The sequence below is a fragment of the Taeniopygia guttata genome, chromosome 25, assembly GCF_048771995.1.
Source record: "Taeniopygia guttata chromosome 25, bTaeGut7.mat, whole genome shotgun sequence".
NCBI lineage: Eukaryota > Metazoa > Chordata > Aves > Passeriformes > Estrildidae > Taeniopygia > Taeniopygia guttata.
Genome location: NC_133050.1, coordinates 5,610,289 through 5,636,346, shown reverse-complemented (window position 1 = coordinate 5,636,346; position 26,058 = coordinate 5,610,289). Strand labels below are relative to the sequence as shown.

Here is a 26,058-nt window from a genome sequence, read left to right as displayed (position 1 = left end):
AATCCATCTGGTGCTGAGTGTGGGAGATCTGCTTGCTCCGTCCCACCCTGCAACAACCTCCTGCATCCAGTGTAGTACCAGACTCAGCCCTGGCAAAGCTGGGGGGGCTCACCTCGATGATGTCTGCGTTGGTCCGGCTCTCGTGGGGCTCGTTGTACTCGGTGTACTTGAGCAGCACCTTGTCCATGTCGGTGCTGGCGTACTGGAACAGCTTGTTGGAGTGGTTGAAGATGATGAGGGCGATCTCGCAGTCGCACAGGACGCTCAGCTCATAGGCTTTCTTCATCAAGCCAAACTTGCGCTTGGTGAAGGTCACCTGAAAGCAAAGACAGCCACAGTGAGAAGCTGCACTGCCACAGACCCAACAGCTCCCAGAGGAAAACTGAATGGCCACTGGAGGAAGAGCAAAAGGAAGGGGAGTGCAGAAGGAATATTCTGTCTCAGTTTCCCCAACTGGACCCAACCCCAAGCTCTCCTCTCTCGCCTCCCTCTTCCAAACGGTTCATATTGCTGCCTATTTTGGGATCCTCCAAAGGCAGACACTTCACAAGCACAAAGATGATTATCAGCGTTGGAAATCACATATTGCCAAATCAAGAGAAAATAAATTTCAGCAAAATCCCCAGCAGAGCTGCCATCTGTCCGGGGGCTGTGGGTTTTTAAGTGGAATATTCAAGCGATCGAGATCTTGTCCTCGCTTGCTGCAGCTGCGCTGCGAGTGCCCAACCCTGGGGGCCACAGAGCTGGAGCTCAGCACCCCAAAACCACCCAGGGGTGCCCACCCCACCCCTGATTCACCAGCCCTCACTCATCCCACCAGGCTATGCTTCCCCAAGGGCACCACGAGTCCCCCTGTGCTGCTTTCATCTTGCTGTCCCTTTGTGGAACCTCCCTGGGGTGCTTTTCTTCCTTGCCCGCCCAACTGGGGTCCCCTGCGTCCCCGACCCGCCCTGCCTGGGGCTGCAGCAGCGTTGAGGAGGCAGCTCCTGCAGGACTGATGCTGGCTGGGGCTGGGGCCAGCACTGGGGCTGGGTGCTGGCTCCAGCAGCAGCTCCAGCTGCCGGGCAGACGCTGGGCTGCGAGCCCCAGCCCACGCTCGGCTCTCAGCACCACGCTGCTAACAGGAGCCAGCTGCTGGAGAGGGAGCTGGTTTGGGGCTCCCTGTCCCGGCTGCAGCTGCTGAGGGTCCCCCCACCCCCAGAACACGCGGCACGCTGACGGGCAAGGCGCGACGCTTGGCCAGTGCCCTCGCAGCAAATAAAAAGCAGAAAAGGAAAATAAGAGGCGGGAGGTCACGGCTTTGTGCTGAGCATTGCTCTGGGGGCAAAGCAGCCGCCAGGGGAAGGGCTGGAGATGAGCTGAGATGCCCCTGGGTGCCAAGAGCTGCTCCCTCTCCACGTGGGAAGGCTGAACACCACTTTAGGCCTCCACCACAGCATCAGTTCTGCAACAAACAGCTTTAATTCATAGAGCAGAGCGAGGAGAGTGAATGAGGCTGCTGCCTTTGCTCAGCCTGCCAGTGGTCTGAAGAGCTCAACATGGAGCTACCAGCAGCACCCGGAACGCACCCTCAGGGTCCTGCACCTGTCGGAATCTGTGGGTATTGGTGATTCCAAGATTGTAGAAAGTCTCTGTCTTTCCGCCCCGTTGCCAAAAAAGAAGCCATAATTCGTCTGTGCTGTTTCAAGGTTGTTTATTCTGTTTATCTCTAACATGTTCTGCTGCCCTGCCGCAGCTCTGTCCTGCAGGGCAGCGTGTGGGGCTCTGCCCTCAGTGGGATGGTACAAACATTAAATACCAGAAACTACGTGTACTATATTTACAATAATGTGCCAATATCTATAATCTACGTTGAACAGTGTGTCCCCAGCCTAAACCAATAGAAAAATGCCAACATCACCAAGAACATGGAGGTAAGGAAGAAGAAGGAGGAAGAACAGGATCAGACCCACTTTCCTCCATCTTAGAACTCCTGACCCCCATGTACAAAGTAAAACCCCCCTGTACAGGTGTTAAAACCCCCCTGTACAATACTAAAAAATTTTTCCCTCTAATTTGTGACTACTTTTACTATACCATCTAACTCTCTGTGACCGCTTGTTCCACCTTCAAAGTTGGTAATTCATTCCATGGTTCAAACTCAAGATCACAGCTGTTTTCAGCTGCTTGCCAGGGTCTAAAATGCTTTTGACCAAGGCCTGGAACCTCTGAAAATGTCTGAGGGACATTTTGAGTTCCGACATGCCCCCCTCGAGACAAAATTGTGTCCTCGCGTGTGGCAGGAGGGCAGAGCAGGGGCAGCTCTGGGCACGCTTGGCAAGGGGAGCTGCTGCCCCTCCCCGCCATCTCCCCGAGATAATTAAGCAGTAATGAGATTCAGCTCTAATCGCCTCATCCCCTGGAAAGCGCAGGGCTGGTGCCACGTGCGCCTGCTTCGCTGCCCCGGCCCGGCGCTCTCTGCTGCAAATTAAATCACTCCAGGGCCATCTCCCATGTCACCAACAGCTCCACCTCCCCAGCAGCATTCCGGACTTCTCAGCCTCCCAAAACCTCTGCTGGTGGGCAGCTCCCAAGCCCAGGCAGTGCGCACTGACTCCAGGTGGGAGCCAGCTGCAGTTTGCTCCTGCAGCCGTGGCAGGACAGGCTCTAAAACCAAAACCTGTCCCTCTGCCCCTCTTCCCCAGCAGGACCTGTCTCGCTGTCCCTGCTAGGGTGGCCTCCAGGCTCTCACTGGCCCTCAGGAGGAAACAAACAGCCCAGGGTTGCTCCTGCAGCCACCAGTGCCGGGGACACTTGGCCAAAACACACCTTGCCAGGCACCACGGTGGGCTCAGCCACCAAGGCTGGAGGGAACGTGGTGAGGCTGAGATGTGGAGTCCAAAAAATGGGGCAGCTATCGGCCTTGAAGGCCAGTGACAAGCATGGCTTGGGTTCTGCCCTTGAGTAGTGAAGAGTGTGGGGTCATCCTCCCCAAATTAACCAGCAGCCTGGGCAGAGCTCAGCAGAACACTAAACACCAAATTATCCCTCTAGAGATGAGGGGATATTCCCTCTGCAGACAGGGCCCAAGAGCATCCCTCTCTATTGGCATCCCTGTACCTTGCAGAGAAAAGCAAGGATCTGCCATTTAGCCACCACATCACTCAAAAGCATCACCTAACAGGGCTTTGTGCATCCACTCATGACCTGGGACAGAAACCTCAAACCTTCCCTGACGCCGTGCATGAGCTTCATCTAGAAGAATTAACCTTGTAAGTCTAAGAGGGTAATCAAATCTCATGCTTCAGGGCATAAGCCGATCACCAAAGGGGTCAGGAAGGAATTACTGCCCCACACTAGCAGGGGATTTTTTGCCTTTCCCCTGATGTAAACCATATTGGCAGTTGCCAGAGTCAGCGGCCTGGCCCTGAAGGACTGATGGCCTGATCTGTTGTGGCAAATCCTCTCCAGTAATTCCTCTAATGACATTAGTGACTCTTACTTGCTCTCCTCCCCTGGTTTTGGCTGCTGCTGTAATTCACAGAATCACACACTGTTTCGGGTTGGAAGGGATCTAAAAGCTCATCTTTCCCACCTCCACTATCCCAGGTTGCTCCAAGCCCTGTCCAGCCTAGCCTTGGACACTTCCAGGAATGGGGCAGCCACAGCTGCTCTGGGCACCCTGTGCCAGGGCCTCTCCACCCTCACAGGGAACAATTTTCTCCTAATATCCAATCTAAATCTCCCTCTTTAAAATCATTCTCGCTTTTTCCTGTCACTCCAGGTCCTTGTAGAGGTCCTGGAGCCCCTTTAGATCTCCATGGAGCCTTCTCCAGGCTGAACACCCAGAGCAGAGGTGCTCCAGCCCTCAGAGCATCTCCGTGGCCTCCTCTGGACCCACTCCAGCAGCTCCACACCCTGCTGGAGCCTCGTGTGGGCTCGTGGTTCATGCCCCCATGGAAGGCAAAACCTGGGACACGAGCAGGGCCAGGTGATGCTGCAGGCTCAGTGTGAGCTGCAGGCTCAGTGTGAGCTGCAGGGAAGAGCTTCACCTCGCACCAAAGGCTCTGGAAGAGCCCCTGCTGAGCCCCAGCAGCCCCTGCTCGGGATGAACTTGGCTGCAGGAGTGGAAAGGCAGGTGTTGAAAGCAGCTCTGCCTCCACCTCCTTGCGCCAGCACTGCTGATTCCCTCATTCTCCAGGGCATCCAGGGCATCAGCCCCACATTCCAGCAGCTCAGGAGAGCGGACCCTGCCCCCAGCCCCCAGCTGGAGCAGGGACAGGGATGTTCTGGGGGCAGGGGTGGGCTGAGGATGCTCCCAGGATGGGTTTAAGCCAGTTTAGCTGACAGCCTGCAGCCACAGCAGGCAGGCACGCATCAGCTCCTCATCACTGAGCCACAGCAACAGCAGGAGAGGCAGGGAAGGAGAGGGAGAAGCCAGAGGTGGCTCTGGGGAGACCTCACTGCAGCCTTCCAGCACTTAAAGGGGCTTATCAAACAAACAGAGAGGGAATTTTACATGGGCAGACAGTGATGGGACAAGGGGCAGAGTTTCAAACTGAAAAATGAGAGATTTAGATGGGATATTAGAAGGAAATTTTTCCTGTGAGGGTGCTGAGGCCCTGGCACAGGTTGCCCAGAGAAGTTGTGTCTGCCCCATCCCTGGAAGTGTCCAAGGCCAGGCTGGACAGGGCTTGGAGCAGTCTGGGATAGTGGAAGGTGTCCTGCCCATGGCAGGGGGGTGGGACAAGATGGACTTTTAAGATCCCTTCCAACCCAAATCATTCCATGATCCTATGAGATAAAACAATATGGGACACTTCTGACTGTGGGGAGGGGATGGTGGCATTGCTCATGCACAGCATGGACCAGGAGAGTGGAGCAAGAGAATTCTCACCCTCCTGACAGCTCCTACCACAGTGGATAGAGCAGATCCCACCACCTGGAGCAGTCCTTTTTAATGAAATGCCCCATCTTCCTGGTATGTCCTTTATTCCCAAAGAAAGGGAGCAGTGAAAATTGATTGCAAAGCTGTGCTGGTGACCAATTAAACAGCTGCTGCTTTGCTGACACCCAGTTTGATCGGGCTGGTTTCTGGAAGCAAAGCGAGATGTGCTGCACGGGGTTGGAGAGAGATGCTCCTGTGCTGGGCTTTGGAAGAACCAGCCCAGCTAGGAAAAACCAGTGTCCCCCAGCCCAAGGAACTGGGTTTTGGGGACACCTGACATCAGAGATGCACTAAAGCCATGACACCCAGCCATGCAAAGCAACTCCTGCTGCCAAATCCCACCCAACGCTGTGAGACCTCAGCAAGGGTCTTTATCTCCAGCCAGGGCTGAGGATCAGCTCATCCCTCATCCCTCAGCTGCTGCCTCGGCAGGGAAGTGCCTCTTTCCTCTCCTGAAGGTCTATCCAGCCATCCCCCTCCAGCATTACCCATTATTTTCCATTTGTCTGAATTTCCAGCAAGGCTCCAGTCACTGCAGATCCCTCACTCCCCTCTACACCACTGCCCCATAAAATACACTCCAGATCCTTCAAGAACCCCTAGGGCCCTGCTTCCTCCTCATGATGGATATAAACAGCCCCAGGAGCAACTGGGACATCAGCAGAAACTATTTCATTCCTGCCCCAGCCCCCACCACCAAGTGAAGCTATAATGAGGAAAATCTGCCATTTCCTATTGTTTTGCTGTGGAGCATAAAGTGGTTCATCCAGTTCTGTTCTTTGACACTCATTAAGGATTAGGAATATATCCATATGCTTTTTTATTGTTTTTTTTTTCTGTTTTTCTGGAGTGAAAGTGGCAGGAAAGAAGTGTGGCAGGGTGCAGTAGTGGCTGGACTAAAGGCAGAGACTTGGATCTGCTGAGCCAAACTCCAGGAGCACAGAAAGCAAAGGGACCTGCCTGGAAGTCTTGTGGTAATGGGAAATACATGGATGGAGTCATCCCAGAGCAAACCTGGGCTGGCAACGTGCCGCTGCTCCACCACTCCAGTTTAAGGAACATGGAAATTTGGGAAAAATCTGTCGGTTTTTGTTTTTCCTCTGAGATACATGAACGCATTCCTACACACATGCACATGCGTGTCTTGGGCTTGGCTTCAAGAGAGCCCAAGGAAAAAAGCCCTGGAGTCATTTAAGTCTACAATTGAAGGGGAAAAAAAAAAAAGGAATAATTTGAGTTGTTTGCGTTCAGCAAAATGGATACTTGTTGTGGCTGTTTTTTATTGGAAAAACCACATGGAAAATGTCAACTGAAATATATTTTCTGCAAGACAAAAATAAAAAAAAAAAAAAAAAAAAAGGGGGGGTGGGGAACTAACTAAGTGGAGAAGATACTTTCTTCTGGAAAAGCACTTAGATGGAAAGAGCTCAAGGAACTCCAAGGCGAGGAGCAACGTTTGCCTGGTCCTGGATCCGCCTGGATCCGGCCTAAGCCTCTGCTTCTTTTATGGACTGGGAAAAACACAGCACTGGTGGACCAAAATGGGATGGAAATGGGTCATTCTGAAACATGGCACATAAAAGCCCCACAGGAAGAAGGGTGAGGGAGCAGGGAGAGACAGCACTGACCTGCCGGTTGCGCTCGTCCGTGATCCGCTGGATCTGGATCTTTTTTCTCCCCATCTTCTCCGGAAATCCTCACCGCACCCGGCACGACTTCGGCTCAGGGGAGGGGAGGAGTGACCCCGCTTTAAAACGCTTTCATTAAAGAGCGTGGGGGGCTTTTTTTCTCGGACGGAAAACAAACCCAAAAGGAGCCAAAACAAAAAAAAAAAAAAAAAAGAGTTTTGCGTGGCTCCGTGCTCAGTTCATGGTACCGTCATGCACGGCCAGATCCAGCGGGGCTGAGATGGCAGCAGTGCTCAGAAACCTGCACAGTGAGAGAGACAGGAGTGAGACCTTGCTCCCAAACCCCTTCCAGGACCCAGCACCCCACCAGCACATCCCACCCCTAGGCCAGGGTGGGCTCTGGCTCTTTCTCCCACCCAGCCCCGGGGCCAGGAGAGCTGCAGAGGGTTTATCCAAACTGGCCTCAAAGCTGCCCAAGGATGGAGGGCAGGGACACCAGTGCCACAGGACACGTGTGGGCCGGGCACTGCCACGCTGGGCGAGGAGGAGGAGATGGCAGCAGTGAGCTCGTGAATCACTATTCCTCTGTGACACTCCAGACTTTTTTTTTTTTTTTTTCTCTTAATAAAGTCATAAGCAGTCGAGTGGCTGGTGATTAGCTCGGGCAATTTAAATCCGTCTCCAGTTTCTGCACTAATCTCCAGTTTGGAATTTTAAAATGTCTTTATTTGATTACTTGAAAGAAACCTTATAACCAGGCACAGAAACCTAATTCTTATGGGGAAGGAGGACGCTGAAAGCAGCTGAGACAGCCTGGCCTTCCACTGGGCTCAGCCACAGCTGAACACGGATCTAGGGGTTATCTTGTGCCCAAAACTCTCCCCAAAGGGACGAGTGCTGCTCCTTCTTGCAGCCTCCCCACAGGAATCTGCATCCCCCAGCACCAGAAGCTGCACCCAGATGTTCCAGAGCACCTCCTGGCACAGCCCCCAGCCCATCTCACGCCGTTTCCCAGCGATGGGACAAGGAGGGAACTTCAGCCAGTTCATTTTCCACAGGTATGTCGTTCTCCCTGCTCTCTCTGTGAGCAGCTGGGTAACAGCAGTGATAACACTGCATTTAAGGCAAGGTGCCCTGTGCCAAGACCCAGGCAAAGGGAAAAGCCAGTCCCAAAATAGCTTCCTATCTGCCTCAACTTGGCAGTCCCCAGCCCTCGGTCTTGTCACAAAAAGCATTAAAAAAACCCAAAAGCTTTTTCTCCCAAATTCAAAGCAGCAGCCACAGCCAACCTGACCAAGCTCCTCCTGCTCCTCTCCCACCCCAGAGCACCCCCAGACCCTGCTTAAGACCACGGCCCCATCCTTCACCTCCTCATCAGACCATGTTCCAACAAACAAGCCCTAAAGGTCTCACTCCCACACTCGTTTTTGGGGTTCACTGAGTCATGTGAGTCACTTAAATCTTTTTTCTGCTTTTTTCAGGGCTAAAGTTATTCATCGTGCATCATGTTGTGTGGCTTCAGTGCAAGCTGAAGGAGCCCCGAGGAGAATGGGCAATCTTTTCCCCATCATGACATCCACAATTTGCCCTCCAGGGAGGATGAGGTATGAGGAGGCCAGGAAGAAGACCAGAGAGACAAAGGGCAGCAAAACCTGGGGTTTTTTACACATAAATACCACCAGTAAGACTCTTTGCAAGGTCAGATCATACAGGGATGGCATTTAATTCTTGAGACATTATTTACCAAAATAGGTGCATGTTTCCTTCCCAGCAGCAAATAGGAGCAACCATCCAGCTGTGAGGAGCACTGTCACCATGGGGAACACTGAGCCAGTGCCAGAGGCATATCCTTTGGCTGCTGCTCCCCATCCCACCGTGGGAAGCCCCAAAAAGATAGATCCCAGAGCATCACCAGCTTCAGAGCATCACCGCCCCAGCTTGCACTGTGTTGAGTATCCCTCGAAGGCTGGGGATACAGGAAGAGCCAAAAGGAAAATGAGAATTTTTATTTCATCCACCTGCAGTGTCCTCTCGGTATTTCCCTCACTGTGAGCCCACCCAGGAGAGAACCCACAGCCCAAAGGCTTGGATTTTGCACACACAAAGAAACTTTGGAAGAGGAGGAACTTTCTGTCGGGTTTGCTTTGCCGCTTTTCCCTTCAGAGTCGCCACTTCTCTAAACTGGCTGAAAAATATTCACCTTCAGCATCTTCAAAACCACCAGCAGCAGCACAAAGTAGCAACAGCTCCTCAACCAGACACAGGGCAAGATGCTAATTCTTTCCGTGTGCTGCAGCTCTTGGACAGAGAAACCCTCTGAAAGACAGCGGATTTACAGTCCAAACCAGAGAGGAACTCTCCAGAAGCAACAATAAACACTGGAGAACAACGGGCAGTAAATTTAAACTGAGTGAAAGGAAACATATTTTAACACAATTTCGTTGCGGGACTTGTTCACAGGATGCTATGGCAGCCAAAAGCTGCACAGTGCTCCAAGAGATGGGATGTTTGTAGGGATGAGGCAAAAACCCCAGTGCTGCTCATCCCTGCCCTCAGCTCCACACGAGCTGATGTTTCTTGCATGGAATTCAAACCACATTCCTCTCCCCAGGCCACAAATACACCCCAAGTGTTTCAAACTAAATCCCCTTTTTCAACCACCAAACCAGGCTCCTCCTGCTGCTCTGAATCCCAACTCTGCATCCGCAGCACCTGGGTTGGATGGGGACCATGGTCTCAGCCTCAGGGTTTGCCCATGCTGCTGGATAGAGTTTTCCACAGGAAAAAGGTGATTTAACAGGTTTTTGCTTATCAACATGGGGAGAAAAGGAGCTGCCATGTGGTGCTCCTGACCCCTCTACCCTGCATGAGAAGGAAAACACCCCATGGGGAGGGCAGCCCTTGGATGGGGTGAAGAGGAGGGACAGAGAAGAGCACAGCATGTTTGCTGCCCTCCAAATGCACCTGACAGGGCATTTCAAACCCCTCCCTTTTTTCTTCATGGAATTGGGGTTTTGGGGTGAGTTTATTTGTTTTTAGGTTGGGTTTTTTCCCCCCACAGTATTTTTAAACCCAGGTATTTTCACGTTTCCTGCCCAGGTGGCTGTTTCACAAAGTCCCACCACTGGCTCGAGTTTCTGAACAGCAGCTGGAAGAGCAAGAAACCTGGAGAGCTGCCCTCATCTCTCCTGTCCCTCCTGCTGGCACTGCTACTGTGGCTCAGCCCCAGCCCAGGAGGATCCTCTCCTTCACCACCAAACTGCTCTGGCTCCCTGATTGCCCAGACTGAGGCACCAAGATCACCCAGGACCGTCCTCCGTGCTCAGGTGGAATTTAAGTACCTGAACCTGCACAGCCAAGCACCCAGAGCACAGGATTGCTACAAGGAGCTGAGTTCCTAAATAACTTCTAACTTTCGGGGTCTCAAATGGTTTTATATACAATAACCCCACTCATTAAATCATCATCTCCTCCTTCTCAGACAGCAGCTTCTTTCCTTCTCCAGAGCCTCGCTTTCCAAGGAAACCACCCAGCGTCCCAGCTACTACACCCTGCCAAGGAGGGTCCAAGGGCATGGAAAGGGCCCTGCAAATCTGCTGCTGGAGCACTGAAAAAAGCCAACCCTGACCCTCTTCCCCTCCCAGGAATCTCATCCAGGATCAGGAAATTCAGAGGAGCTCTGGGATGGAGGCAGCCGCCAGCACCCGCTCCCCCTCCCCGCACTGCTCGCACAAGTGTGACTATCACGGCAATTAGCACACATGCCAATTAACTCCGAGCAGGTGCTGGTTAACTCTGTGCTGAGTAATTCATCCCCGGCTCCCAGTAAATTGCTCCAAATTGGAGAGACAGGCGAGAGAGCAGAGTTAGCATTTTGCAAATGGGGGAAGAAAGAAAAAGCGCAGAGGAATCTCAGCTGGGAGATGTTTTTACAAAACAAAGAATCTGGGGGGCTGAATCCCCAGCTCCGAGAGCTGAGGACACAGAGGAGCTGATATCTCTTTCAAGTCTTTATTTCTGGATTTTTTTTTATCTACTGTACAAACTTCTGATCTATTTCACCTACTTCTAAGTGGTTTCACCTTTGCTTTGCACGAGCGGCGGGGTGCCCTGCACTGCTCCATAACTTGTCACTTTTCCATTCCTACTGAACGGCCCCACGTTTCTCTCGGCACAAGCAGGGACACTGGGAGTCTCACATCCACTTTCTACAGCCATTTGCTATTTTTAATATACTTTTATTGCATCCCTTTTTAGTCGCTCCTTACTAAAGTTAGCTCGACACACCGCCCCTCTCCAGAGCAAAGGAATTCAGCTGCCCTTCCTTAACACCCTCCTTGCACCGCCCTGTGCTCCCAGCACAATGTCAGCTGAAAGAAACCAAACCCTGGCCACGCAGCTGAAGAGGGAAGATCAAAAAGATTCATCTGAAAGCTTTAGGAAGATAAATAAAGGCAAATAAATGCATCCTTTCCAAAAGTGTATTTTCCTTTGGAGCTCTTTGCTCTTCCCAGCATGTGGCACCGCGCTCCCCAATCCACTCGTGCCTGTGCAGGAACACACAGCAGAGCCAGTGACACGAGGGAGGGCAAAATTGGGATGGGCTTCACAAGGCACCGGTTCAAGGGACGTTTTCCTCATCTCCATCCCCAGAACAGGTCCAGTGCAATGGGGACATCCTTGGCTGCAAGGAAATCTCCAAAAGGAGCTTCAGAGGACATCTGGAGGCTGGGAAAAGAAGAAAATCACCCTGCAAATATACAGCTCATATTATGGAGGCACAGAAAGTCCCAATTTGAAGGGAGAAATGCAGGTGACAGGCATGGCAGACCACAGCCCAACCCAGCAACTGCTCCCCTCGGGTACCCAGTGCTCTCGCTGTGGGACCAACCCATCTTTTACCCAAGCTTTGCAGAATGTGCATGTCCCCCAGATGTGTTTTCTCCTTAACAGGCTCCATCAAGTCAAGGGTCTGGCTGAGAGTAAAGGGAGGGTGCTCCCTGCCACTATCCACCCCCAAGAACAGAGCACTTGACACAACTGAGTTCATGGACCAAGGGGGTGTCACATTTATCCACATACAGAAATGACAGCAAGAATAAGTCCTGGTCTTGCAGCTCCTCTGTGAGAAAAAGGTCATTGCAAGGGAGCTTTAGCACACAACCAGTGGGCATGTGGGGTACAAGGTGTTACAGAACTGTAGAATGATCTGGACAGATTCTTAAAGCTCATCTCATCCCTCCTCTCTGTCACTCACCCACAGGAAAAAACTTCTTCCCAGTACCCCATCGGACCCTGCCCTCTGGCAGTGGGAAGCCTTGCTCCATCACTCCAGCTCCTTGTCCAAAGTCCCTCTCCAGCTCTTCTGGAGCCCCTTTACACACTGGAAGGAGCTCCAAGGTCTCCCCAGACTCCCCTACAGGCAGAACAGCCCCAGCTCTCCCAGCCTGTCTCCTGAACAGAGGGGATCCAGCCCTCAGAGCATCTCCATGGTCTCCTCTGGACTCACTTCAGGAGATTTGTGTTCTTCCTACTCTGGGAAGCCCAGAGCCGGAGGCACCATGGCAGGGGTGTCTCATCAGAGTGGGGCAGAGGGCACAATCCTGGTCCCTCACATGCTGCCCGTGCCGTGGGATCAGCTGGGCACAGCACTGGCTCTTCAGGCTGCCAGCATGGGTCAGCTGATTCAGGCTGGGTCATGTCCATCCCCTTGTCCACCAACAACTCCTCCTGTCTGCCCACTCAGGACAGAGAGCCCCGGTGAGGAAATGCTGCTGCGCTGCAAACCAGCCCTGAGCACAACACCCACCACACCGAGCCCTCCAGTGCCCGTGCTGGGTGGGGGAACGGGCCGAGGGAGGGAGGAAGCAATGGTGCTTTTGAGGTGGCAGTGATGCCTCGGAGGTGGCAGGAGCAGCCCCTCGCTCTGCTGCATCGCTCCTGCCACAAAGCTGCACCTTTCACCACGAGGAGCAGCTGCGTGGAGAGGCGAGGTGGCCACGCTGCCCCCAGCCCAGCCGTGACCCTCCACCTGCTGCAAACAGCCACAAAAGCAACTGCAAAGAACGAGCAGCTGCAGCCGAGGTCTCACCTCCAGGATCCCGAGTCCTGCGCTGACAAAGAACGAGTCGCTTCCCCACCCATGACCAGGGCTGGATCCCATCCCTTAAGGACATGGATTTAGCTCAAGTCACCTCTTGAACCCGCCTGTCTAACTGCAGTCCTTGCCTTCCTGTTTCCTTTCTTGCTGCCTCTTGTGAGTTAATTGTTGTTTTTTTAACATATCCTCCATGCTGACACCAAGGACTTTTAGTTTCCTTCTGTGTGGTTTCTGGATCAGCAGGACTGACTTCCTTCTCTTTTGCAAAGCCCCCTTCCCTAAAACACACAGCCAGTATTCATGTTAACGCTGTTCTTCCTCTCTGGCAAAGCCACTGGCACGGTGCTGGCTACCAGCCCTGCTTTGCTGTGGGATGGGGGCAGTGCTGGCAGGGGAATGTGGCACCCAGGAGGGATGCAGCACCCAGGGGACATCCCTGACAGGACAACGGGCAGCAAGGGCAGGTGCCAGCGAGTCCCCAGCCCCACTGCACGCACCACGAGGGACTCCAACTCGCCAGCTTAGCATTGTTTAGCACCTCTTTATCTCCAAACCGAGATAAAAACCGCACAAACATGCTCGAGTCTCCTCCAAAGCTTCTATTCTGGTTTCAGGATGATGCTATCTGGGTTCCTGTGTCGAACCTCCAGATGCAGGCAGGGGGAGGGGAGAGGAAGGCGGCCGAAACACGGCTCCAGAGCAAACCTCCTGCTCAGAAACGCAGCTGCTGGACCCTGCCCAGGGCCAAATCCCACTCGCCAGGCAGGTGCCAGCCCAGATCTGAGCTGCATACCTCACAGCCATGTCAGGGCCCCGATTTCCCTGGGATGGGCAGCCAAAGCAGCCCTCAGCTCCTCCTGCCTGCGGGAGGAATCAATCCCGCCAGCTGCAGGTAGCTCAGGGGAGCAGCAGCGAGGCTGGATCCAGTCAGGCCCCCAAGGAATTCGAAAGAGACACATATATTCCTGACCCAGATTCAGGCACTCTCTGAAGAAAAGCAGATGCCAACCGTGCAACCAGCTCTGCTGAGCTGTAACAAAACCTCACATCGTGCCAGGGCCGGCAGAGGCTGAGGGAAAGCGCAGCCCTGACACAACGCTGGAGAACTGGTGTTTGCTTAGCAAGGGCGGGCGAAAGAAAGAATTTAGGGGAAATTATTAAACTGGGGTTGATGTTCTCTTCCCCTACATTTTGTGTGCCAGTGTGGAGTCAGACAACACCCTCAAGAAAGGATGACAGTCCCAACATCAGCACAAGAACTGGAGGCAGCACCCAAAACAGGAACCCTGGTCCCCTACACCCCAGATCACAGTTCCATCCCACACCACACGCAGCCAGGGATGCCAGCACATCCAGCACCACTGAACATCCAGCACATCCCAGGCTGGGGACGTGTTCTGCAGAGGCAGGGTGACAGCAGGTACAGCCAGTGACCTTCTCAGCGCTGCCAGCACGGCCAAGGACAGCAGAGGCTGGAGGGGACACGGGGAAAGGAGGCTGGGCAGGAGCTCCAGGCAGCCGCTGGCAAACCCACAGCCCGGCTTGGTGCTGTCCAAAAGCCAACCAGAGAACCCTCGCCCAAGGTAAGGATAGGGTTTCAGAAGGAAAAGCCTGTGGGACCAGGACAAGCAGGGACTTGCAGCCCCTCACACCACGTGGCTTCCCAAAGAGGCAGCTGGTCCTCGCTCCTGGAGATGCTACAGGGAGGGATGGGCAGGGACGAGGCAGGGGGGGCTTGGAGAGTCCCTGCTAAAGTGACCTTCAGAGCACCCTGAAAACAGCAACCGAAGGCTGATGCAGCTGCCAGATTAAGCCTCATGACCTTGAGCAGCGACCTTGGTGCTGGCATCCTTGCAGCAGAGGTCATTCACCACCCTGAAACTCACTGTGGTTTCCCAGGTGGCTCAGCAGCTTCCTCAGATGTGCCTATCCAGGCTGGGAACCCTGCATGCCCCAGGGGCTCCCCAGTGTGCACACAGCATCCCCTTCCCCAGTGGTACCAGCTGCTTGCACAGGGCAGCCCTGCAACATCTCCACTCCCATCCATCCTCCAGCCCCATCTATCCTCACTCCCAGGCACCCTCATCTCCTTCCCCCTTCCATCCCCACCCACCCTTCATCCCCATTTACCCTCCATCCCCAACCCACCCTCTGTGCCCAGGGAGGAGCAGCCAGACCCCCAAAGCTGCTCCCCTTCCCCCATGTTCTGTACCTATCACCAGCTCCAGAGTCAGAGACTGGGGGTAATTTTTCCCTCTGCACTAAGTAGGGTTTTCTAAATGATGGGAAGCAAGAGCCCATTATCCAGCTCCGTTGCCCACCCCCACGGCTCCCTGCAGGGCATGAAATAACCACCTGCCAGCTCCCCGGAGCCCCGCGCCGTGGCAATGAGATCTCAGCTTCCCCTGTCACTATTGTCAGAGCAAAATTTAGATACCTGGTAATGAGGAGGTTTAATATGACAGATGAGAGGTTGACTCATTAAAAAAAAAGAGCGAGAAGGAGAGGGAGCTGAATTCGGGGTCGGATCCTGCACAAATCAGGAGGATGTCACAGCCGACCCCGCACTGCTGGGGAGCAGGAGCAGCTCTCCACCCCAAACCAGCCCCACACTGGGGACTTTCGCTGCTGCTGAGGCCACAGGGAGGAAAGGGGAGGCATGGAGGGGGTGAACATGGCTGCAGTTTTTGGGGCCATCCAGTTCTGCTCCCCACGGAGCTGCCTCCTGCTCTGGGGTGGGGGGATCTGAGCCCAGCAGAAGCCTCAGGGCCCAACAGCCAATGCTTCACTCAGAGGGCTTTTCTCTCTCAATGGGGTACAGCAGCACCCCAACATTGCCTCCACTCTCCTTGGCACCTCCATCCTGAGGGCGCACCCACCCCCCGTGCAGCCCTGCACCATCACCACCGTGGTCACCAAGGACATTGATGGCTTGTGAGCCCCAAAACACAACACCCCAAAGGGGACAGTCACTGCCCTCAGTGCCCCAAAACACAACACCCCCAAGGCCACAATCACTGCCCTCGGTGCCCCAAAACACAACACCCCCAAATGCACAATCACTGCCCTCAGTGCCCCAAAACACAACATGCCCAAGGGCACAATCACTGCCCTCAGTGCCCCAAAACACAACACCCCCAAGGGCACAATCACTGCCCTCAGTGCCCCAAAACACAACACCCCCAAGGGCACAATCACTGCCCTCAGTGCCCCAAAACACAACACCCCCAAGGGCACAATCACTGCCCTCAGTGCCCCAAAACACAACACCCCCAAATGCACAATCACTGCCCTCAGTGCCCCAAAACACAACATGACCAAGGGCACAATCACTGCCCTCAGTGCCCCAAAACACAACACCCCCAAGGGCACAATCACTGCCCTCAGTGCCCCAAAACACAACACCCCCAAGGGCACAATCACTGCCCTCAGTGCCCCAAAACACAACACCCCCAAGGGCACAATCACTGCCCTCAGTGCCCCAAAACACAACACCCCCAAGGGCACAATCACTGCATCAGTGCCCCAAAACACAACACCCCCAAGGGCACAATCACTGCATCAGTGCCCCAAAACACAACACCCCCAAATGCACAATCACTGCCCTCAGTGCCCCAAAACACAACACCCCCAAGGCCACAATCACTGCCCTCAGTGCCCCAAAACACAACACCCCCAAGGGCACAATCACTGCATCAGTGCCCCAAAACACAACACCCCCAAATGCACAATCACTGCCCTCAGTGCCCCAAAACACAACACCCCCAAGGCCACAATCACTGCCCTCAGTGCCCCAAAACACAACACCCCCAAGGGCACAATCACTGCCCTCAGTGCCCCAAAACACAACATGACCAAGGGGACAATCACTGCCCTCAGTGCCCCAAAACACAACACCCCCAAGGGCACAATCACTGCCCTCAGTGCCCCAAAACACAACACCCCCAAGGGCACAATCAACTGCCCTCAGTGCCCCAAAACACAACATGACCAAGGGGACAATCACTGCCCTCAGTGCCCCAAAACACAACATGACCAAGGGCACAATCACTGCCTTCTGCTCCAGCACAGGGGGCAGGATCTCAGCACGGGACCCAGAGGGGCTCCCAGGGGCAGCTCAGCAGCACCAGGGCAAAGCCCTCCCTGCTGGGAATTTAGGGGCTCTCCAGGAAGGGGACGGGATTTCCTCCAGTAGCAGTGGGGACAACTCTCTCTCCTCCTGGTGGGTTTTACCCAGGGGAAATTCCATCAGACCCATCTGCTGCTCCAGGCCATGTGTGAGAGCAGTGAAAACCCACAGGACATGGCTGAGAGTGAAACTGTCCCAGGGGAAACTCTGCTCTTCCCTCCTGTGTCAGTGGGATGGGGATTGGGGTATGTACCTCATATTGGGGGTGTGTCCTCAGCAGCCAGCCTGGGACATCCTACCACTCTTTGCCCAAGGGCCAAGTGGCACAAATGATGAAATCCTAGAATGGTTTGGACTGGAAAGAAACTTAAAACTCATTCCAACTTCTGTCCCAGGCTGCTCCATCCAACCTGGCCTGGACACTTCCAGGGATGGGGCAGCCTGTGCCAGGGCTCACCACCCTCACAGGAGAGGATTTCCTCTCAATATCCCACCTACACCTGCCTGCTGGCAATGGGAAGCCATTCCCCCTTGTCCTGTCCTTCCAGGCCTTTGTCCCTCCCCATCCAGGTCCAAAGCCCCTCTCCAGCTCTCTTGAAGCCCCTGTAGGCACTAGAAGGGGCCCTAAGGTCTCCCTGGAGCCACCCCAACAGCCCTCCCAGCCTCATCTCCATCCCATCTCCATCCCCAGACACAAGTTCAGCAACTCTGTGCCCCATCCCCAGGAAAGGACACCCCAGAGCAGCTCTGCAGACCCTCCAGCATCCAAAGGCCAGTGTGGGCTCAGCCTGGGAGCCAGGGCTGCCTAGAGGCCAGAGGTGCCCAGTGGCACCCCAGAGCTCAGCCCTTGAGCACAACCCTCCCTTCCCATGCACGACCTCAGCAACGCCACTCCCGAGGGCTCAGCCCTTTCCCAAGGGCCACCAAGATCTTTCAAACCCACCTCCCACAATCATTTCTTTGTTGGTTTTGCTGGTGAGTAACAGCCATGGTGCCCAAAGTCACAGGGCTGCTGAATTTGATTTGCATAAGCTGACTGCTGACTGCATCCACGCCCAAGGCAACCATCGCTTCTGTTGGGTCCAAATCAGGCAAGGCAGAGGCAGATGCTGCTCCTGCATCGTCCCATGCCACACTCTCCATCAGGATTTACATGTCTCGAGCTCCTGGGAAGGAAGCAGAAGGTTCCCCAGGGGCTGCAGGGTCCAGCACTCATCTGGGGTGCAGAGGAGCTGGTGAGATCAGGAGTCCCCATTGCTGGGAAGGTGATGGTGGTCACCAGCTGCACTTGAGCAGTCAAAGGACAAGAAAATATCTTAATCTGTCACTGATATGGCAATGCTAATTACTGTGAGGGTGATGCCATAGCAGAGCTCACTAGAAGGGTCCCTTGGAGACACAGATGGAAAAAACCTGGCCAACACCAACAGGACCAGGCAGGACCACGCTCCTGCCTCCATCCCAGTGCTCACACTCCACCACCACAGCTCCAACCTGCCCGAGGCACTTCCAGGCTGGAAACAAAGCCACAAAAATTGCCATCCTGGCCATCTGCCTTTCTCAGAGGTGGACATGCCCACCCATCTTTACACATTCCCCAAAACCCACTTTGGTCCATAGCCACAGGCTCACGCTTGGAGCACACTGCCATACTGCAGCTGGAACCTCACCACAAGACACCATTATTTCATTTAATAAAGAAATCAAGGCCCAAACCTAACACTGGGACTGCAAAAGCACCAAAAACAGAGATCAAGGCCCTGGGCATGGGAACCTGTCCCTTGGCCCCAGGATCTACAGTTGATGGGGAGCCAGCAAAGCCCACCAGGAGGCACAGACCATGGTCTGGCTGCCACTGAACCCCAACCCAACTCACTCTAAGCAAACAGGAGGAACTGGGACAAGATGCCACATGGCAAAGATGGGTTTAACTTCCTCTTCCCTTGAAGGCACGCTGTCTGCAACCCAGCACATGAATAACATCAGCCACCACCAGCACTCCGCTATCCAGAGCCCAAGCAGGGCACCACTGGAGCATCCCAGGGTGCCCAGAGCTGCTGCAGCCAAAGCCAGGCTGGGCAGAGAGACACAAACCAGTTCAAAATCCCTCATCCCCAGCACGACTCAGGGCTGCTGGGACCAGGGGATGCCCCCTGTGCCACAAAGGCTTTGCCATCAGCTGGGACCTGACCCCGCACCCCAGCTCAGCCACAGCTTGTACCCACATGCATCCTGAGCCACATGCCAACGCGCCAGAGGGGTGAGAATCCGGCCCCAGCTCATCAGGCAGCTCAAATCCACCAGGACAGCTGGCTCTCAGCTGTTGCTGCTCACTCACAGGACGCACATTCTTGTCCCAGGCACACAAATCTGTCCTCCTGCTCCCCGGCACCGGCTGGGCCACCGCAGCGAGGCCGTGACGCCTGCTGACCCCACGGCAGCCCCTGACAGACCTGGATGATGGTTCCCACTGAGTCAGATTCATCCAGAGCCCATCCCGGTACACATGCTCCAGGAACAGCATCCTGCCCTAAAAGGGGATTTTTTCAGGCCAAACTCTGTGTTTCAGCAAGGGGGATTTAGGCGCTGGGGGAAAGTCCCCAACCAGCTGAGCCCTTCTCTGTGGCTGCACCTAAAGCCACACGCCAGAGGGATGATGATTTTGGCCAGCCCTGGGGATGAGGATGTTGCCCACAAGGACATCCCAGCAAAGCATGGAGGTGACACTCAGGAGAGCAATGGGAAATGCCAACATTTGGCACTTTCCAGAAGCACTATCACATCCTGGGTCTGGCACACTCCAAAATCCCGTGCTGGAGAATCACAAGCCCAGGCCAAGGGTTTGTCATGGCTCCCAGCCACGTTACCAGAGGGATGGCAGAAAAGCCACTGGGATGCTCCTGCAGCACAGAGGAGATGGACCCCGAGGGCAGGTAAGAGCCATTGTGAGTGCAGGAATGTCACGGATAAACACAATCACAATTCCTCTTGGAAAAATGAAAATACTGGGGAAGGAAATCAAATACCACAGTTTTTTGTCAATATTCCCTATGCAAAGGTGGGATGGTAAAAAGTAAGGCATGAGTTTGTAGAAAGAAATGAAAATATTTCAATCACGATTTTTGCTGAAGGGTGTGGATGTAAAAACGGATCAATGAAGAGTTGCCCAAATGGGTTATTTGCCCAAAAGAGGAGGAGGAGGAGGAAAGGGCTCTGCAGCTGTTGTTGCCTAGGGCAGTACTGAGGGCAACCACTCAATTCCAAAAGCAGAAACCTTGCGACCCTGTAGTGGTTCCTACAACAAAGGAGACCACCTTGTGACACGTCCCTCCAAGCCAAGCAAAGGGGAGAACCCACCTCACCCACCCCCAGCAATGGATAAAGGACAGGGTTTAACCCAAAGCACGCCCAAAGTTTATCCTCCAGCCCGATCCATGAGTATCAGAGCTAGAGCAGCACATGCCTGAGAGGGGAAACACTTCACCGTCCCTCCCTCTTGGGAGGGAAACACGAAAAGCACTTCTGAAAGATCCCCTTCCTATGGGCTCTGCACCTCCATTTTCACAGACAGGGATATGAAAGATTATCAGCATTATTAACTGCTACCCCAAACCAGCAACAGCATAAAACCCCTGAAAAAATCAAATGGAAAAAGATTTTTCTAGGATGAGCCAAGCTCAGCAGTGGTCACATCCATGCCCACCACATCCACCCCGGCCAGGGTGGGCTCTAGAGCAAAACAAACATTTAGGAAACAGCCAAGGGAGGAGAAGGAACTGGACAGAGAGCCCCGGAGTGACACATGGCCTGACACCCGTGCCTGGCACCTGCCTCACCTCCGACGCGGCCGCAAGCTCCTGCCGGGCATCCAGGCCTGGCCAAAAGGACCCAGCACCAAGCAGGAAGGTGTTAAACGTCCCCAGTAGTAACCTCTGAGGAGCCACAATAAATAACCTCTGAGTAAACACAGCGGCTGCTCCCCATTCGCCTTCCTGTTTGCTTTCGCAGATCCGGGCTGGGACGGCCACTTCCAGCCGCCGGCCCCATCCCGTCCTGGCGCAGCGCAGCTCCGGCCGCGGCACCGGGCTGGCACTGCCACCCTGCACCCGAATTTGGGGTACCTCGGGCCCTGAACCAGCCCTGCCACAGGCTTCCCAAAGGGATTTATCCCCCAGAAAGGCACTGCCACCCTGCACCCGAATTTGGGGGCACCTCGGGCCCCGAACCGGCCCTGCCACAGGGCACACGGGCACCAGCTTCCCAAAGGGATTTATTCCCTGGACAGGCACTGCCACCCTGCACCCGAATTCGGGGCACCTCGGGCCCCAAACCGGCCCTGCCACAGGGCACCGTGGGCACCAGCTTCCCAAAGGGATTTATCCCCCAGAAAGGCACTGCCACCCTGCACCTGAATTTGGGGCACCTCGGGCCCCGAACCAGCCCTGCCACAGGCTTCCCAAAGGGATTTATCCCCCAGACAGGCACTGATCCTGCATCTGAGCCCGCTCCTGATGCCTCTTCCTTCCTGCTCTATGTTTGTTTTGATTCCTAAAAGAGGAAATCCCAGCTCACCCACTCCCCAACAGGGAGCCATGCCCCGCTCTGTGCCTCAGTTTCCCCCTCTCTCCAGCATGGGAGCCCCACACCATTCAGACCCCCCTCTCTCTCCCTGCCCATACAGTCCTGAAGGGGAAAAAAAACAAAAAAAAAAAGCAACGGGTCCTGATTTAAGGGCACTTCTGTGCTTCACCAGGAACACAAAGGAGAGGGAAAAACGTCAACTCACAGCGAGGATCTGTGTCAGGAGCAACAAGGGGGTCCGGGGCAACCCCCCCTGGCAGAGCAGCGCCGACCGTGCAGGCTGACAATAGATAAGGGTCTAAATTCGGCGCTGGGCTCCGGCCCCGGGCTCTGTAAGGCGATCGGGGTGGGGGAGTGCCGAGCTGTTTATTTGGCTCCAAACTCCGCACCGACACTGCAGCGTCACCCGCGTTTAAAATAGGAAGGAACGAAAAGAAAGGGGGAAAAAAAAATAAAGAAAGAAATAAAAAGGGAGAAAAGTGCATGCACGCGTCGAACAATAACAACAAAATAATAATAAAAAAAAATTAAAGAGAAAAGAAGCCGGGGGGGCGGGGGGGGGGGGTAATAAAAGGAAACCCAGTTGGGCTGGCGAGGTTTAAAGCGACGCCTGCCTTAAAAAAAGAAGTTGCTAATTTTAACTCTCCAGTGGAAAGAGTGAGAGGTACTTACAGGAGACAGGGTGGCTGCGTCCTTCTCCGCGGCCGCTGCTCCGGGAGGAAGCGCAGGACGGAGCCGCCATCCCCGAGCGCGCCGGGCCGGGCCGGGCCGGGGTGGGCCCGAGGCCCCGAACCGAGCGGGGTGCGCGGCACGGCTGAAGGGCAGGGGGAGATAAGGAGGCAGGAGGGGCTGGAGGAGCCCGCGGGGGGACGGCAGAGGCCGGAGCTGGCCAGAAGCAGCGGCCGGGCCGGGCTGGCTGGCTCCGGAGCCCGAAGCCGGGGCCGGGCCGCGGGGCGCGGAGCCGCAGGACCCCCGGGAGGCGGGGGCCAGCTGCCGGGTCAGATGACATTTCTGCGCCGACGTTCCTGACCGAGCTGGCTTTTCCCCAAGGGAAAAGGGCTTTGAAGATGCGGTTTCCCCCCCCGCCGCCCCCACTCCCCGCCAGTGGCAAAATAGCGGATGAGCTCAGAACCCACAGCGCAGGGCAGTGCCATGACCAGAGAAGGCCACCCGGCTCCACGGGGACTGGAAAGGTGACCTCCAACAGCTCAGCCACATTTCAGCTGCGGCAAACACAGCAGGAGCCCAGTGCTTTACCAAATTCAGTATTCCATATCCAAAAGGGTCGAGAGTGGGGGTTTGGTTTCAGTGCTGGGTTTTACAAGCTCTCCCTGGAGATCAGGAGGATCTTGCCAGTCGCAAAGATCCAGGTGCCAGGTGAGGTGGCACGCTCACACCTCGAGGACAGTGGGAGCCTGCAAGCTGCAAACTCCAGTTGCCAGTGACCCTTCCAGAGAACACAGGCAAGGCCTCAGACAGCAGAGGGACAGACCTGGTGACCCAAGGGCTCTTCCCAAGCAGCTGGAAATCAGCCTCAGGATGCAAAATCTCACTGGGAGACGAGCAGGGTGGCACATCCCTGCACTCAGGGATGGACACGTGATTTACCGAGCATGGCTGCAGCAAGACGATGCGACCTTCGTCAGGACACGAAAGAGTCCATTCAGTTAAGGTCACAGGCCCTAGAAGAGTCTTCTGTCACAGAAGAAGGTTTGCCTGCTTCGCCTCAGATGGGGTTGGCCTCAGACAAAATGCCTATTGATCGCAGGCAGCGATGCTGCACGCCCAGGACGCGAGGACATGGCTTCAGGGGGATTAAATCGCCCGGTGCCGGCCGTCACACGCTTCCGAGGCTGGGTCGATACTGCTCCTCTAATTGCTCAGCTCCTGTCACTTGCACTGCCAAGGGAACAAGTCTTAAAGCAGTCCCCAGAGATGCTTTTCCAAATCCTCCTCCCCGAGTGCACCACTTGCTGAGCTGCTCCTTGGAGCGAGCAGTTCTGCAGCTGCAGAAATCACTAAACTGCTCCTCCTCACTCAAACTCTGTGCTGGCACCAGTGGTAGTATGAGGGCTTTGCAGGAGGACGCTGCCAACCCAAAACCCAAGAATTTGTGTGAAACTAGAACACAAGGAGCTGTTGTCACCGGTCAGGACGGAGCTGGCGGCGTTGGGCGCCGCGTCCAGCAGCAAGCAATGATGTGGGGGAGGACACAGTGACCGAGAGATCTGCCAGCACCCACCAGCATCCGGGCTGAGGCACGGAATGAGCACGGTCCATCAGGACCGTGATGTTTGGGAGCCAGGGAGGGCTCCATGCACACCCCACAGCAGACAGACCCACTGCCCCATCACTCCAAGTAATCACTCACCACACCAAAACGTGCCCCATAGCTACTGCTCATTTGTGCCCAGAGGAGTGGATCAGAGCTGGTCCCACACCAGCCCCCCAAACACTCCTGGAGCACTCAGCTCAGCCACAGCGGGACAGACCCTGCCAAGCCCTCAAACCCTTCTGTCCCCTGGGAACACCACAGCCCAGCGCTGGTACACACCAAGCACCACTGAGACACAGCAGGGCCCTTCTGCTGCACTCCCCCTGGCCCATCCTGGGGAGCTGCTCTTGGTTTCTATTAGCAGATGAAGCTCTTGGTGTTGACCTTGCAGAGGACGCAGTGATGCTGCCCCCATCTCCCATCACCAGGCCTCCAAATAAATTACCTGCCCCATCTCCAGCACTAAAAGTCACCACAACCCCACAAAACTGCTCACTAAGCAGTCGTGACAGAGCCCCCTCCGTTCAGGAGCTAGGGGCATATTATTTTTAAAAATCTTTCCTCTTATTGATTTCACTCTCAGGTACAGAAGATGCATTTCATGAAACCATAGAGCCGTCATAAACCAACCCGCAGTGGTGTCTGTACCACAACCTCACTGCAGACACAGGAGACACAAACATTTACTGGAAGAGCAATAAACAGGCCAAGAAGGTTGAAAAGGAAGAAAACCTGGACATGAGGCCCTCTCCTAGCAGCACCTTATTTCAGAGGAGTGCAAGGGACAAAATAACAGCAGGTTTGGCCACAATTTTGTCCACACTGGGAGAAAACAGGGCAAGAAAACCCTCCTTTGCACTGATACACAGGGCTGTGTTGCAAAACACCCAGAGAGCCCCAAATCAGTGCTGTGGCCACGGCTGGGAGCCATCAGAGCTGTGCCAGATGGGGAAGTGAAGGGGAAGACGGGCACTGGAGAACAGCAGCGGCACGCACTGCTGGGCACCACCTCCCTGCCCTGCTCTGGGGGCTCTGCTGCCCCACCCCACACCCCAGGACCCCCGTGTGCAGAGCAGGGTGCTCCCTGTGCCCTTCCTGCACCAGATCTCACTGGAGCAGGGCTGCAGGCTCTGGTCAGCACCACTGAGAGCCCTGAGCTGCATGCAGCTGCATCCTCTGTGCGAGCCTCTGCTTGCTGCCAGCCTGCAGCAGGGGAGACACACACGGCCAAGCAAACCCAAAGGGATGGCAGGAACCCAGAGTTTGGGATTTCCCCCATACCTGCTACGCAGCCTCCTGCATCTTCTGCTCCTGCCAGGGATGAGCTGCAGCCACCGCTCCTCAATCCAACTGCAAAGACAAAGCAAGCAGTTGTGAGTCTGAGAGGACAGAGGCGGGGACAGAGGCAAGGACAGGACTCCCCACATGTCCCATCCAGGCACAGCCAGATGGAGGAACAGCCCAGTGTCCCCAGCAGCCCTGATGGGACAGGGGCTGCAGGCTCCCCTCCTGCGCTGCCCTGATCCTCAGCATTGCTGCAAGGGCCATGCAGGCTGGGTGAGACCCAGCCAGGCCCCTGCAGGGATCCAGGGAACCAGGAGCCCTGGGACTATGCAATGTGGAAAGCATCTCGGTGAGACCAGAGGGAAAGAAATTAAGAAGAGTTCAGGAATCATAAACCAAAAGTTAACATTAACAAGGGATGCAGCTCAAGCCGACAGCATGGCCAGCAGAGAGTTGCTCAAAGTTTAGTTGAACTTTGTGTTTTCTGGGAAGATTCTCATGCACATCCCACAAGAAAAAGCACTGACCCGCTTGCTCAGACACTGTCCCAGGGAATGCATGCAGCACATGTGCCTGGCCCGAGGAGAATCTGCCATGGCCCAGAAGGAAACACAGCTCCTAAACTCATCCCACTCACCCCTGCAAGATGGGAGGAGACCCTTGGGGCAAAGCCCAGTGGTTTCAGCTGGCCTTGTGCTGGTGGTCACACGCAGCTGGCACTTGTGCAGAGCCCATCACCACAGCACACTCCTGTGAGGCAGTTCCCTCATGAGGAACGTTCCCTGTGAGGAGAACGGCGCTGAACAAAAGGGAAACTGAGGCACAGGGGCCAGCACCCGCTCTTCAAACACACTGCCAGCTCCCAAACTGCAGCCTCACCCCAGCACCTGCAACAGAGCGAGGAATTGTGCTCAGCTTTCCGGCGTCCTCATCCTCCGCTCCAACCACAAAACCAGCCTTCCTCCCCCGGCTGCCTCCCCTCCCACAGCCAGCTCATTTCCTGACATTACAAAATTCACCCTGAACAAAGCTGGAGCGAGGAGCGCGTGGCTCCGGCCGGGGCTGCACCTTCCTCTCGCTCCGGAGCAGCCAAGCCGAGGGGACACCCCCAAAGAGACGAGGTGCAAGCGGCTT

General features: G+C 55.0%; 1 protein-coding gene across 15 annotated transcripts in view; it reads right to left on the bottom strand.

The window, feature by feature from the left end:
- The window catches only part of MEF2D (myocyte enhancer factor 2D), an 81,123-nt gene that overhangs the window by 31,213 nt on the left and 23,852 nt on the right, over positions 1 to 26,058 (bottom strand). For 11 of the 15 annotated variants that reach the window (XM_030291510.4, XM_030291524.4, XM_030291520.4 and 8 more), the window contains exons 2-4: positions 24,922 to 24,990; positions 6,556 to 6,856; positions 113 to 316 (exon numbers count right to left, since the gene is read on the bottom strand). In XM_030291510.4, the coding sequence (XP_030147370.4) occupies positions 113 to 316; positions 6,556 to 6,609 (258 nt within the window). In that variant the 5' untranslated portion in view covers positions 6,610 to 6,856; positions 24,922 to 24,990. Of the gene's footprint in view, positions 1 to 112; positions 317 to 6,555; positions 6,857 to 21,570; positions 21,595 to 22,037; positions 22,169 to 24,921; positions 24,991 to 25,561; positions 25,707 to 26,058 lie in introns of those variants that run through there. The other 4 variants (XM_072918627.1, XM_072918625.1, XM_030291516.4 and 1 more) reach the window with 3 other exon arrangements.